The sequence below is a fragment of the Sebastes fasciatus genome, chromosome 16 (genome assembly GCF_043250625.1).
Source record: "Sebastes fasciatus isolate fSebFas1 chromosome 16, fSebFas1.pri, whole genome shotgun sequence".
NCBI lineage: Eukaryota > Metazoa > Chordata > Actinopteri > Perciformes > Sebastidae > Sebastes > Sebastes fasciatus.
In genome coordinates this window covers 1,175,575-1,193,912 of record NC_133810.1, presented here as the reverse complement: position 1 = coordinate 1,193,912, position 18,338 = coordinate 1,175,575, and the positions used below count along the sequence as shown (strand labels likewise).

The following is an 18,338-nucleotide window of genomic DNA, read 5'->3' as shown; positions in this document are numbered from 1 at the left end:
ATGTAGTATGCAGTACGAGTAGTATTCAGTACGTGTAGTATGCAGTACGTGTAGTATGCAGTACATGTAGTATGCAGTACATGTAGTATGCAGTACGAGTAGTATTCAGTACGTGTAGTATGCAGTACATGTAGTATGCAGTACGAGTAGTATGCAGTACGTGTAGTATGCAGTACATGTAGTATGCAGTACATGTAGTATGCAGTACGTGTAGTATGCAGTACATGTAGTATGCAGTACATGTAGTATTCAGTACGTGTAGTATTCAGTACGTGTAGTATGCAGTACGTGTAGTATTCAGTACGTGTAGTATGCAGTACATGTAGTATGCAGTACGTGTAGTATGCAGTACATGTAGTATGCAGTACATGTAGTATGCAGCACGTAGTACTTGTAGTACCTGTAGTACCTGTAGTACCTGTAGTACCTGTAGTAGTACTCACCAATATTTGGGTGCTTCAATAAACGACAGATTCGAGCTTCGCGGTCCAACTTCTGATGATCTGAAAACACAAACACATTGATCACTGATCACATGACGCTAACGTTGATCACAGGTATTTATGTTAACGTTGATCACAGGTATTGATCACAGGTATTGATGCTAACGTTGATCACAAGTATTGATCACAGGTATTGATCACAGGTATTGATCACAGGTATTAATGCTAACATTGATCACAAGTATTGATCACAGGTATTGATGCTAACGTTGATCACAAGTATTGATCACAGGTATTGATCACAGGTATTGATGCTAATGTTGATCACAGGTATTGATCACAGGTATTGATCACAGGTATTGATGCTAACGTTGATCACAGGTATTGATCACAGGTATTGATCACAGGTATTGATGCTAACGTTGATCACAGGTATTGATCACAGGTATTGATCACAGGTATTGATTGATGAATTGTGTGACATTCATTTAAATATTCCATGAGATATTGGGTGCTGTGTGTTGGATATGAAGTTATTGTTGTGTATTTTTAGTGCTAACAGTATAAATCAGAGGTCATCTGATGTTATTATTCAGTGAACACTCTGACTCCTCTAACTTATGAATTATTGCTCATCATGAACGGTGGCAGATGGTTGTTATATCGATGCCTTTTGTCATGAAGTGTTGCCCTGAATATTAATGTGGAGCTTCTCAGTAGCAGCGCTATAACAACCCGATGTAGCTCTGAGCGCTATCGCTAACAAGCCCCAGGTCCTGCTGGCTCCTCAGATACACCACAATACAGGAAATCTCTCTCTCTCTGAGACCAGACCAGTTCAACCTCTAAGACCAGACCAGTTCAACCTCTGAGACCAGACCAGTTCAACCTCTGAGACCAGACCAGATTAACCTCTGAGACCAGACCAGATTAACCTCTGAGACCAGACCAGTTTAACCTCTGACACCAGACCAGATTAACCTCTGAGACCAGACCAGATTAACCTCTGAGACCAGACCAGTTCAACCTCTGAGACCAGACCAGTTCAACCTCTGAGACCAGACCAGTTCAACCTCTGAGACCAGACCAGTTCAACCTCTGAGACCAGACCAGTTCAACCTCTGAGACCAGACCAGTTCAACCTCTGAGACCAGACCAGATTAACCTCTGAGACCAGACCAGATTAACCTCTGAGACCAGACCAGTTCAACCTCTGAGACCAGACCAGTTCAACCTCTGAGACCAGACCAGTTTAACCTCTGAGACCAGACCAGATTAACCTCTGAGACCAGACCAGTTCAACCTCTGAGACCAGACCGGTTTAACCTCTGAGACCAGACCGGTTTAACCTCTGAGACCAGACCAGTTTAACCTCTGAGACCAGACCAGATTAACCTCTGAGACCAGTTTAACCTCTGAGACCAGACCAGTTCAACCTCTGAGACCAGTTCAACCTCTGAGACCAGACCAGTTCAACCTCTGAGACCAGTTCAACCTCTGAGACCAGACCAGTTCAACCTCTGAGACCAGTTCAATCTCTGAGACCAGACCAGTTTAACCTCTGAGACCAGACCAGTTCAACCTCTGAGACCAGACCGGTTTAACCTCTGAGACCAGACCGGTTTAACCTCTGAGACCAGTTCAACCTCTGAGACCAGACCAGATTAACCACTGACACCAGACCAGTTTAACCTCTGAGACCAGACCAGTTCAACCTCTGAGACCAGTTCAACCTCTGAGACCAGACCAGTTTAACCTCTGAGACCAGACCGGTTTAACCTCTGAGACCAGACCAGTTTAACCTCTGAGACCAGACCAGTTTAACTACTAAGACCAGACCAGTTTAACCTCTGAGACCAGACCAGTTCAACCTCTGAGACCAGTTCAACCTCTGAGACCAGACCAGTTTAACCTCTGAGACCAGACCAGTTTAACTACTAAGACCAGACCAGTTTAACCTCTGACACCAGACCAGTTTAACCTCTGACACCAGACCAGTTTAACTACTAAGACCAGACCGGTTTAACCTCTGACACCAGACCAGTTTAACTACTAAGACCAGACCAGTTTAACCTCTGACACCAGACCAGTTTAACCTCTGACACCAGACCAGTTTAACTACTAAGACCAGACCAGTTTAACCTCTGACACCAGACCAGTTTAACCTCTGAGACCAGACCAGTTTAACCTCTGACACCAGACCAGTTTAACCACTGAGACCAGACCAGTTTAACCTCTGAGACCAGACCAGTTTAACCACTAAGACCAGACCAGTTTAACCTCTGAGACCAGACCAGTTTAACCACTAAGACCAGACCAGTTTAACCTCTGAGACCAGACCAGTTTAACCTCTGAGACCAGACCAGTTTAACCTGAGACCAGACCAGTTTAACCTCTGAGACCAGACCAGTTTAACTACTAAGACCAGACCAGTTTAACCTCTGAGACCAGACCAGTTTAACCACTAAGACCAGACCAGTTTAACCTCTGAGACCAGACCAGTTTAACCTCTGAGACCAGACCAGTTTAACCTCTGAGACCAGACCAGTTTAACCTCTGAGACCAGACCAGTTTAACCACTAAGACCAGACCAGTTTAACCTCTGAGACCAGACCAGTTTAACCTCTGAGACCAGACCAGTTTAACTACTAAGACCAGACCAGTTTAACCTCTGAGACCAGACCAGTTTAACCACTAAGACCAGACCAGTTTAACCTCTGAGACCAGACCAGTTTAACCTCTGAGACCAGACCAGTTTAACCACTAAGACCAGACCAGTTTAACCTCTGAGACCAGACCAGTTTAACCTCTGAGACCAGACCAGTTTAACCTCTGAGACCAGACCAGTTTAACCACTAAGACCAGACCAGTTTAACCTCTGAGACCAGACCAGTTTAACCTCTGAGACCAGACCAGTTTAACTACTAAGACCAGACCAGTTTAACCTCTGAGACCAGACCAGTTTAACCTCTGAGACCAGACCAGTTTAACCTCTGAGACCAGACCAGTTTAACCACTAAGACCAGACCAGTTTAACCTCTGAGACCAGACCAGTTTAACCTCTGAGACCAGACCAGTTTAACCTCTGACACCAGACCAGTTTAACTACTAAGACCAGACCGGTTTAACCTCTGAGACCAGACCAGTTCAACCTCTGAGACCAGACCAGTTTAACTACTAAGACCAGACCAGTTTAACCTCTGAGACCAGTTTAACCTCTGAGACCAGACCAGTTCAACCTCTGAGACCAGTTCAACCTCTGACACCAGACCAGTTTAACCTCTGAGACCAGACCGGTTTAACCTCTGACACCAGACCAGTTTAACCTCTGAGACCAGACCAGTTTAACCTCTGAGACCAGACCAGTTCAACCTCTGAGACCAGTTCAACCTCTGACACCAGACCAGTTCAACCTCTGAGACCAGTTCAACCTCTGACACCAGACCAGTTTAACCTCTGAGACCAGACCGGTTTAACCTCTGAGACCAGACCGGTTTAACCTCTGACACCAGACCGGTTTAACCTCTGAGACCAGACCAGTTTAACCTCTGACACCAGACCAGTTTAACCTCTGAGACCAGACCGGTTTAACCTCTGAGACCAGACCAGTTTAACCTCTGACACCAGACCAGTTTAACCTCTGAGACCAGTTTAACCTCTGAGACCAGACCAGTTCAACCTCTGAGACCAGACCGGTTTAACCTCTGAGACCAGACCAGTTTAACCTCTGACACCAGACCAGTTTAACTACTAAGACCAGACCAGTTCAACCTCTGACACCAGACCAGTTTAACCTCTGACACCAGACCGGTTTAACCTCTGAGACCAGACCGGTTTAACCTCTGACACCAGACCAGTTTAACCTCTGAGACCAGACCAGTTTAACCTCTGAGACCAGACCGGTTTAACCTCTGAGACCAGACCAGTTTAACCTCTGACACCAGACCAGTTTAACTACTAAGACCAGACCAGTTTAACCTCTGACACCAGACCGGTTTAACCTCTGAGACCAGACCAGTTTAACCTCTGACACCAGACCGGTTTAACCTCTGAGACCAGACCGGTTTAACCTCTGACACCAGACCAGTTTAACCTCTGACACCAGACCAGTTTAACCTCTGAGACCAGACCGGTTTAACCTCTGAGACCAGACCAGTTTAACCTCTGACACCAGACCAGTTTAACCTCTGAGACCAGACCGGTTTAACCTCTGAGACCAGACCAGTTTAACCTCTGACACCAGACCAGTTTAACCTCTGACACCAGACCGGTTTAACCTCTGAGACCAGACCGGTTTAACCTCTGACACCAGACCGGTTTAACCTCTGAGACCAGACCGGTTTAACCTCTGAGACCAGTTTAACCTCTGAGACCAGACCAGTTCAACCTCTGAGACCAGACCGGTTTAACCTCTGACACCAGACCAGTTTAACCTCTGACACCAGACCGGTTTAACCTCTGAGACCAGACCAGTTTAACCTCTGACACCAGACCAGTTTAACCTCTGAGACCAGACCGGTTTAACCTCTGAGACCAGACCAGTTTAACCTCTGACACCAGACCAGTTTAACCTCTGAGACCAGTTTAACCTCTGAGACCAGACCAGTTCAACCTCTGAGACCAGACCGGTTTAACCTCTGAGACCAGACCAGTTTAACCTCTGACACCAGACCAGTTTAACTACTAAGACCAGACCAGTTTAACCTCTGACACCAGACCAGTTTAACCTCTGACACCAGACCAGTTTAACTACTAAGACCAGACCAGTTTAACCTCTGACACCAGACCAGTTTAACCTCTGAGACCAGACCAGTTTAACCTCTGAGACCAGACCAGTTTAACCTCTGACACCAGACCAGTTTAACCTCTGAGACCAGACCGGTTTAACCTCTGAGACCAGACCAGTTTAACCTCTGAGACCAGACCAGTTTAACCTCTGAGACCAGACCGGTTTAACCTCTGACACCAGACCAGTTTAACCTCTGAGACCAGACCGGTTTAACCTCTGAGACCAGACCAGTTTAACCTCTGAGACCAGACCGGTTTAACCTCTGAGACCAGACCAGTTTAACCTCTGAGACCAGACCAGTTTAACCTCTGAGACCAGACCAGTTTAACCTCTGAGACCAGACCAGTTTAACCTCTGAGACCAGACCAGTTTAACTACTAAGACCAGACCAGTTTAACCTCTGAGACCAGACCGGTTTAACCTCTGAGACCAGACCAGTTTAACTACTAAGACCAGACCAGTTTAACCTCTGAGACCAGACCAGTTTAACCTCTGAGACCAGACCAGTTTAACTACTAAGACCAGACCAGTTTAACCTCTGAGACCAGACCAGTTTAACCACTAAGACCAGACCAGTTTAACCTCTGAGACCAGACCAGTTTAACTACTAAGACCAGACCAGTTTAACCTCTGAGACCAGACCAGTTTAACCTCTGAGACCAGACCAGTTTAACTACTAAGACCAGACCAGTTTAACCTCTGAGACCAGACCGGTTTAACCTCTGAGACCAGACCAGTTTAACTACTAAGACCAGACCAGTTTAACCTCTGAGACCAGACCAGTTTAACCTCTGAGACCAGACCAGTTTAACTACTAAGACCAGACCAGTTTAACCTCTGAGACCAGACCAGTTTAACCACTAAGACCAGACCAGTTTAACCTCTGAGACCAGACCAGTTTAACTACTAAGACCAGACCAGTTTAACCTCTGAGACCAGACCAGTTTAACCACGTATAAACAGTATATACATACTATATATACGTGTGTATATATATCTATGTACAAACTGATGAGTTGGTTTATTATTACTATAAATATTATTACTGAGAAGAGTTGGTTTGCTGCAGTGATGTCACACACACACACACTGTCAAATTTACAAGGTGTTGCTAAGCAACCGAAGAAAATCTCAGAACCAGAATAGTGAGTGTTTTAAAGGATTCAGAGACAGAAGTTCGGACCAGAGAGACGCCTCCCAGGGCATTCTGGGTAATAATTACAGGTCACATTTACATCCAGTGATGTATTGATCTGAGCCGTGGCTCCTCCTCCTCACCTCTGGCAGACAGTTTCTTGGTGTTGATGATCTTGGCGGCATACTCCTGGCCCGACAGCACCTTCACACAGCGCCGCACCACTGAAAACGCTCCCCTGGAAACAAACAGGAGGAACCAATCAGCTTTTAACAATTACAAAATAATAACATTGTCTCATTTTAATAAGTTTTTACACGTTCCAAGATATATATACATATATACTGTATATATTATATATAATATATATATATACACGTATATACTGTATATACTATATATATATAATATATATTATATATAATATATACTGTATATACTATATATTATATATATATAATATATAATATATATATATATAATATAATATATACAGACATATATATATATATATATCTGTATATACTATATATATATATATATATATATATAATATATATATATACTGTATATACTATATAGTATATACTGTATATACTATATATATATATATACTATATATATATATACAGACATATATATATATATATATATATCTGCTAACACTGCTAATATTAATGCTACTGCTAATACTACTAATATTAATACTATTACTAACATTACTAATATTAATACTACTGCCAACACTACTAATATTAATACTACTGCTAATACTAATATTAATACTACTGCTAATACTACTAATATTAATACTACTGCTAATACTACTAATATTAATACTACTGCTAATACTAATATTAATGCTACTGCTAACACTACTAATATTAATACTACTGCTAACACTACTAATATTAATACTACTGCTAATACTATTAATATTAATATTACTGCCAACACTACTAATATTAATACTACTGCTAATACTAATATTAATACTACTGCTAATACTACTAATATTAATATTACTGCCAACACTACTAATATTAATACTACTGCTAATACTACTAATATTAATATTACTGCCAACACTACTAATATTAATACTACTGCTAATACTAATATTAATGCTACTGCTAACACTACTAATATTAATACTACTGCTAATACTACTAATATTAATATTACTGCCAACACTACTAATATTAATACTACTGCCAACACTACTAATATTAATACTACTGCCAACACTACTAATATTAATACTACTGCTAATACTACTAATATTAATACTACTGCCAACACTACTAATATTAATACTACTGCTAATACTACTAATATTAATACTACTGCCAACACTACTAATATTAATACTACTGCTAATACTACTAATATTAATACTACTGCTAATACTACTAATATTAATACTATTACTAAAATGACTAATATTAATACTACTGCTAACACTACTAATATTAATACTATTACTAAAATTACTAATATTAATACTACTGCCAACACTACTAATATTAATACTACTGCTAATACTACTAATATTAATACTACTGCTAATACTACTAATATTAATACTATTACTAAAATGACTAATATTAATACTACTGCTAACACTACTAATATTAATACTATTACTAACACTACTAATATTAATACTACTGCTAACACTACTAATATTAATACTACTGCTAACACTACTAATATTAATACTACTGCTAACACTACTAATATTAATGCTACTGCCAACACTACTAATATTAATACTATTACTAACACTACTAATATTAATGCTACTGCCAACACTACTAATATTAATACTATTACTAACACTACTAATATTAATACTACTGCTAACACTACTAATATTAATACTACTGCTAACACTACTAATATTAATACTACTGCTAACACTACTAATATTAATGCTACTGCCAACACTACTAATATTAATACTATTACTAACACTACTAATATTAATGCTACTGCCAACACTACTAATATTAATACTATTACTAACACTACTAATATTAATACTACTGCCAACACTACTAATATTAATGCTACTGCCAACACTACTAATATTAATACTATTACTAACACTACTAATATTAATACTACTGCTAACACTACTAATATTAATACTACTGCTAACACTACTAATATTAATACTATTACCAACACTACTAATATTAATACTACTGCTAACACTACTAATATTAATACTACTGCTAACACTACTAATATTAATACTACTGCTAACACTACTAATATTAATACTATTACTAACACTAGTAATATTAATACTACTGCTAACACTACTAATATTAATACTACTGCTAACACTACTAATATTAATACTACTGCCAACAATACTAATATTAATACTACTGCTAACACTACTAATATTAATACTACTGCTAACACTACTAATATTAATACTACTGCTAACACTACTAATATTAATACTATTACTAACATTACTAATATTAATACTACTGCTAACACTACTAATATTAATACTACTGCTAATACTACTAATATTAATGCTACTGCCAACACTACTAATATTAATACTACTGCTAACACTACTAATATTAATACTACTGCTAATACTACTAATATTAATACTACTGCTAATACTACTAATATTAATACTACTGCTAATACTACTAATATTAATACTACTGCCAACACTACTAATATTAATACTACTGCTAACACTACTGATGTTAATACTACTGCCAACACTACTAATATTAATACTACTGCTAATACTACTAATATTAATACTACTGCTAATACTACTAATATTAATACTACTGCTAACACTACTAATATTAATACTATTACTAAAATTACTAATATTAATACTACTGCTAACACTACTAATATTAATACTATTACTAAAATTACTAATATTAATACTACTGCCAACAGTACTAATATTAATACTATTACTAACATTACTAATATTAATACTACTGCTAACACTACTAATATTAATACTATTACTAACATTACTAATATTAATACTACTGCTAATACTACTAATATTAATGCTACTGCCAACACTACTAATATTAATACTACTGCTAACACTACTAATATTAATACTACTGCCAACACTACTAATATTAATACTACTGCTAACACTACTAATATTAATACTATTACTAACATTACTAATATTAATACTACTGCTAATACTACTAATATTAATGCTACTGCCAACACTACTAATATTAATACTACTGCTAATACTACTAATATTAATACTACTGCTAACACTACTAATATTAATACTACTGCTAATACTACTAATATTAATGCTACTGCCAACACTACTAATATTAATACTACTGCTAATACTACTAATATTAATACTACTGCTAATACTACTAATATTAATACTACTGCTAACACTACTAATATTAATGCTACTGCTAATACTACTAATATTAATACTACGGCTAATACTACTAATATTAATAGTACTGCTAATATTACTAATATTAATACTACTGCTAATACTACTAATATTAATACTACTGCCAACACTACTAATATTAATACTACTGCCAACACTACTAATATTAATACTACTGCTAATACTACTAATATTAATACTACTGCTAATACTACTAATATTAATACTACTGCTAACACTACTAATATTAATACTATTACTAAAATTACTAATATTAATACTACTGCTAACACTACTAATATTAATACTATTACTAAAATTACTAATATTAATACTACTGCTAACACTACTAATATTAATACTATTACTAAAATTACTAATATTAACACTACTGCTAACACTACTAATATTAATACTATTACTAACACTACTAATATTAATACTACTGCTAACACTACTAATATTAATGCTACTGCCAACACTACTAATATTAATACTACTGCCAACACTACTAATATTAATGCTACTGCCAACACTACTAATATTAATACTACTGCTAACACTACTAATATTAATACTACTGCTAACACTACTAATATTAATACTACTGCCAACATTACTAATATTAATGCTACTGCCAACACTACTAATATTAATACTACTGCTAACACTACTAATATTAATACTACTGCCAACACTACTAATATTAATGCTACTGCCAACACTACTAATATTAATACTACTGCTAACACTACTAATATTAATACTACTGCTAATACTACTAATATTAATACTACTGCTAATACTACTAATATTAATACTACGGCTAATACTACTAATATTAATAGTACTGCTAATATTACTAATATTAATGCTACTGCCAACACTACTAATATTAATACTACTGCTAACACTACTAATATTAATACTACTGCTAATACTACTAATATTAATACTACTGCTAACACTACTAATATTAATGCTACTGCCAACACTACTAATATTAATACTACTGCTAACACTACTAATATTAATACTACTGCTAATACTACTAATATTAATGCTACTGCCAACACTACTAATATTAATACTATTACTAAAATTACTAATATTAATACTACTGCTAACACTACTAATATTAATACTATTACTAACACTACTAATATTAATACTATTGCTAACACTACTAATATTAATACTATTACTAAAATTACTAATATTAATACTACTGCTAACACTACTAATATTAATACTATTACTAACACTACTAATATTAATGCTACTGCCAACACTACTAATATTAATACTACTGCTAATACTACTAATATTAATACTACTGCTAACACTATTAATATTAATACTATTACTAAAATTACTAATATTAATACTACTGCTAACAGTACTAATATTAATACTATTACTAACACTACTAATATTAATACTACTGCTAACACTACTAATATTAATACTACTGCCAACACTACTAATATTAATGCTACTGCCAACACTACTAATATTAATACTACTGCTAACACTACTAATATTAATACTATTACTAACATTACTAATATTAATACTACTGCTAATACTACTAATATTAATACTACTGCTAACACTACTAATATTAATGCTGCTGCTAACACTACTGATGTTAATACTACTGCTAATACTACTAATATTAATACTACTGCTAACACTACTAATATTAATACTACTGCTAATACTACTAATATTAATACTACTGCTAACACTACTAATATTAATACTACTGCTAATACTACTAATATTAATACTATTACTAACATTAATAATATTAATACTACTGCTAATACTACTAATATTAATACTATTACTAACATTACTAATATTAATACTACTGCTAATACTACTAATATTAATACTACTGCTAATACTACTAATATTAATACTACTGCTAACACTACTAATATTAATACTATTACTAACATTACTAATATTAATACTACTGCTAATACTACTAATATTAATACTACTGCTAACACTACTAATATTAATGCTGCTGCTAACACTACTGATGTTAATACTACTGCTAATACTACTAATATTAATGCTACTGCTAACACTACTAATATTAATACTACTGATAATACTACTAATATTAATACTACTGCTAACACTACTAATATTAATACTACTGCCAACACTACTAATATTAATGCTACTGCCAACACTACTAATATTAATACTACTGCTAACACTACTAATATTAATACTACTGCTAATACTACTAATATTAATACTACTGCTAATACTACTAATATTAATACTACGGCTAATACTACTAATATTAATAGTACTGCTAATATTACTAATATTAATGCTACTGCCAACACTACTAATATTAATACTACTGCTAACACTACTAATATTAATACTACTGCTAATACTACTAATATTAATACTACTGCCAACACTACTAATATTAATACTACTGCTAATACTACTAATATTAATACTACTGCTAATACTACTAATATTAATACTACTGCCAACACTACTAATATTAATACTACTGCCAACACTACTAATATTAATACTACTGCTAACACTACTAATATTAATACTACTGCTAATACTACTAATATTAATACTACTGCCAACACTACTAATATTAATGCTACTGCCAACACTACTAATATTAATACTATTACTAAAATTACTAATATTAATACTACTGCTAACACTACTAATATTAATACTATTACTAACACTACTAATATTAATACTATTACTAACACTACTAATATTAATACTATTACTAACACTACTAATATTAATACTATTACTAAAATTACTAATATTAATACTACTGCTAACACTACTAATATTAATACTATTACTAACACTACTAATATTAATACTATTACTAACACTACTAATATTAATACTACTGCTAACACTACTAATATTAATACTACTGCTAACACTACTAATATTAATACTACTGCCAACACTACTAATATTAATGCTACTGCCAACACTACTAATATTAATACTACTGCTAACACTACTAATATTAATACTACTGCTAACACTACTAATATTAATGCTGCTGCTAACACTACTGATGTTAATACTACTGCTAATACTACTAATATTAATACTACTGCTAACACTACTAATATTAATACTATTACTAACATTACTAATATTAATACTACTGCTAATACTACTAATATTAATACTACTGCTAACACTACTAATATTAATGCTGCTGCTAACACTACTGATGTTAATACTACTGCTAATACTACTAATATTAATACTACTGCTAATACTACTAATATTAATACTATTACTAACATTACTAATATTAATACTACTGCTAATACTACTAATATTAATGCTACTGCCAACACTACTAATATTAATACTACTGCTAATACTACTAATATTAATGCTACTGCTAACACTACTAATATTAATACTACTGCCAACACTACTAATATTAATGCTACTGTCAACACTACTAATATTAATACTACTGCTAACACTACTAATATTAATACTACTGCTAACACTACTAATATTAATACTATTACTAACACTACTAATATTAATACTACTGCTGATACTACTAATATTAATACTACTGCTAATACTACTAATATTAATACTACTGCTAACACTACTAATATTAATACTATTACTAAAATTACTAATATTAATACTACTGCTAACACTACTAATATTAATACTATTACTAAAATTACTAATATTAATACTACTGCTAATACTACTAATATTAATACTACTGCCAACACTACTAATATTAATACTACTGCTAATACTACTAATATTAATGCTACTGCCAACACTACTAATATTAATACTACTGCTAATACTACTAATATTAATACTACTGCCAACACTACTAATATTAATACTACTGCTAAGACTACTAATATTAATACTACTGCCAACACTACTAATATTAATGCTACTGCCAACACTATTAATATTAATACTACTGCTAACACTACTAATATTAATGCTACTGCCAACACTACTAATATTAATACTACTGCTAATACTACTAATATTAATACTACTGCTAATACTACTAATATTAATACTACTGCCAACACTACTAATATTAATACTACTGCTAATACTACTAATATTAATACTACTGCTAATACTACTAATATTAATACTACTGCTAATACTACTAATATTAATACTACTGCTAATACTACTAATATTAATACTACTGCCAACACTACTAATATTAATACTACTGCTAATACTACTAATATTAATACTACTGCTAACACTACTAATATTAATACTATTACTAACATTACTAATATTAATACTACTGCTAATACTACTAATATTAATACTACTGCTAACACTACTAATATTAATGCTGCTGCTAACACTACTGATGTTAATACTACTGCTAATACTACTAATATTAATGCTACTGCTAACACTACTAATATTAATACTACTGCCAACACTACTAATATTAATACTACTGCTAATACTACTAATATTAATGCTACTGCCAACACTACTAATATTAATACTACTGCTAACACTACTAATATTAATGCTGCTGCTAACACTACTGATGTTAATACTACTGCTAATACTACTAATATTAATACTACTGCTAATACTACTAATATTAATACTACTGCTAATACTACTAATATTAATGCTACTGCTAACACTACTAATATTAATACTACTGCCAACACTACTAATATTAATGCTACTGCCAACACTACTAATATTAATACTACTGCTAACACTACTAATATTAATACTATTACTAACACTACTAATATTAATACTACTTCTAACACTACTAATATTAATACTACTGCTAATACTACTAATATTAATACTACTGCTAATACTACTAATATTAATACTACTGCTAACACTACTAATATTAATACTACTGCTAACTCTACTAATATTAATACTACTGCTAATACTACTAATATTAATGCTACTGCTAACATTACTAATATTAATACTACTGCTAACACTACTAATATTAATACTACTGCTAATACTACTAATATTAATGCTACTGCTAACACTACTAATATTAATACTACTGCCAACACTACTAATATTAATGCTACTGCCAACACTACTAATATTAATACTACTGCTAATACTACTAATATTAATACTACTGCTAATACTACTAATATTAATACTACTGCTAACACTACTAATATTAATACTACTGTCAACACTACTAATATTAATGCTACTGCCAACACTACTAATATTAATACTACTGCTAACAGTACTAATATTAATACTATTACTAACACTACTAATATTAATACTACTGCTAATACTACTAATATTAATGCTACTGCCAACACTACTAATATTAATACTACTGCTAATAATACTAATATTAATGCTACTGCCAACACTACTAATATTAATACTACTGCCAACACTACTAATATTAATACTACTGCTAATACTACTAATATTAATGCTACTGCCAACACTACTAATATTAATACTACTGCTAATACTACTAATATTAATGCTACTGCCAACACTACTAATATTAATACTACTGCCAACATTACTAATATTAATACTACTGCTAATACTACTAATATTAATGCTACTGCCAACACTACTAATATTAATACTACTGCTAATACTACTAATATTAATACTACTGCTAACACTACTAATATTAATACTACTGCCAACACTACTAATATTAATACTACTGCTAATACTACTAATATTAATACTACTGCTAATACTACTAATATTAATGCTACTGCCAACACTACTAATATTAATACTACTGCTAATACTACTAATATTAATACTACTGCCAACACTACTAATATTAATACTACTGCTAATACTACTAATATTAATACTACTGCCAACACTACTAATATTAATGCTACTGCCAACACTACTAATATTAATACTACTGCTAATACTACTAATATTAATACTACTGCTAATACTACTAATATTAATACTACTGCCAACACTACTAATATTAATACTACTGCTAATACTACTAATATTAATACTACTGCTAATACTACTAATATTAATACTACTGCTAACACTACTAATATTAATACTATTACTAACATTACTAATATTAATACTACTGCTAATACTACTAATATTAATACTACTGCTAACACTACTAATATTAATGCTGCTGCTAACACTACTGATGTTAATACTACTGCTAATACTACTAATATTAATGCTACTGCTAACACTACTAATATTAATACTACTGCCAACACTACTAATATTAATACTACTGCTAATACTACTAATATTAATGCTACTGCCAACACTACTAATATTAATACTACTGCTAACACTACTAATATTAATGCTGCTGCTAACACTACTGATGTTAATACTACTGCTAATACTACTAATATTAATACTACTGCTAATACTACTAATATTAATACTACTGCTAATACTACTAATATTAATGCTACTGCTAACACTACTAATATTAATACTACTGCCAACACTACTAATATTAATGCTACTGCCAACACTACTAATATTAATACTACTGCTAACACTACTAATATTAATACTATTACTAACACTACTAATATTAATACTACTTCTAACACTACTAATATTAATACTACTGCTAATACTACTAATATTAATACTACTGCTAATACTACTAATATTAATACTACTGCTAACACTACTAATATTAATACTACTGCTAACACTACTAATATTAATACTACTGCTAATACTACTAATATTAATGCTACTGCTAACATTACTAATATTAATACTACTGCTAACACTACTAATATTAATACTACTGCTAATACTACTAATATTAATGCTACTGCTAACACTACTAATATTAATACTACTGCCAACACTACTAATATTAATGCTACTGCCAACACTACTAATATTAATACTACTGCTAATACTACTAATATTAATACTACTGCTAATACTACTAATATTAATACTACTGCTAACACTACTAATATTAATACTACTGTCAACACTACTAATATTAATGCTACTGCCAACACTACTAATATTAATACTACTGCTAACAGTACTAATATTAATACTATTACTAACACTACTAATATTAATACTACTGCTAATACTACTAATATTAATGCTACTGCCAACACTACTAATATTAATACTACTGCTAATACTACTAATATTAATGCTACTGCCAACACTACTAATATTAATACTACTGCCAACACTACTAATATTAATACTACTGCTAATACTACTAATATTAATGCTACTGCCAACACTACTAATATTAATACTACTGCTAATACTACTAATATTAATGCTACTGCCAACACTACTAATATTAATACTACTGCCAACATTACTAATATTAATACTACTGCTAATACTACTAATATTAATGCTACTGCCAACACTACTAATATTAATACTACTGCTAATACTACTAATATTAATACTACTGCTAACACTACTAATATTAATACTACTGCCAACACTACTAATATTAATACTACTGCTAATACTACTAATATTAATACTACTGCTAATACTACTAATATTAATGCTACTGCCAACACTACTAATATTAATACTACTGCTAATACTACTAATATTAATACTACTGCCAACACTACTAATATTAATACTACTGCTAATACTACTAATATTAATACTACTGCCAACACTACTAATATTAATGCTACTGCCAACACTACTAATATTAATACTACTGCTAATACTACTAATATTAATACTACTGCTAATACTACTAATATTAATACTACTGCCAACACTACTAATATTAATACTACTGCTAATACTACTAATATTAATACTACTGCTAATACTACTAATATTAATACTACTGCTAATACTACTAATATTAATACTACTGCCAACACTACTAATATTAATACTACTGCTAATACTACTAATATTAATACTACTGCTAATACTACTAATATTAATACTACTGCTAATACTACTAATATTAATACTACTGCTAATACTACTAATATTAATACTACTGCTAATACTACTAATATTAATACTACTGCTAATACTACTAATATTAATGCTACTGCCAACACTACTAATATTAATACTACTGCTAACACTACTAACATTAATACTATTACTAACATTACTAATATTAATACTACTGCTAATACTACTAATATTAATGCTACTGCCAACACTACTAATATTAATACTACTGCTAATACTACTAATATTAATACTACTGCCAACACTACTAATATTAATACTACTGCTAATACTACTAATATTAATGCTGCTGCTAACACTACTGATGTTAATACTACTGCTAATACTACTAATATTAATACTACTGCTAACACTACTAATATTAATACTACTGCTAACACTACTAATATTAATACTACTGCTAACACTACTAATATTAATACTACTGCCAACACTACTATTAATGCTGCTGCTAACACTACTGAT

The 18,338-nt window shown here is 32.4% G+C and overlaps 1 protein-coding gene across 1 annotated transcript in view; it reads right to left on the bottom strand.

Annotated features, from left to right (window-relative positions):
- Positions 1–18,338, bottom strand: part of LOC141752509 (calcium/calmodulin-dependent protein kinase type II subunit alpha) — a 34,703-nt gene that overhangs the window by 13,381 nt on the left and 2,984 nt on the right. Inside the window, exons 2-3 of the mRNA XM_074610509.1 lie at positions 6,511–6,605; positions 444–503 (exon numbers count right to left, since the gene is read on the bottom strand). Coding sequence (XP_074466610.1) covers positions 444–503; positions 6,511–6,605 — 155 coding nt within the window. The remainder of the gene's footprint in view (positions 1–443; positions 504–6,510; positions 6,606–18,338) is intronic.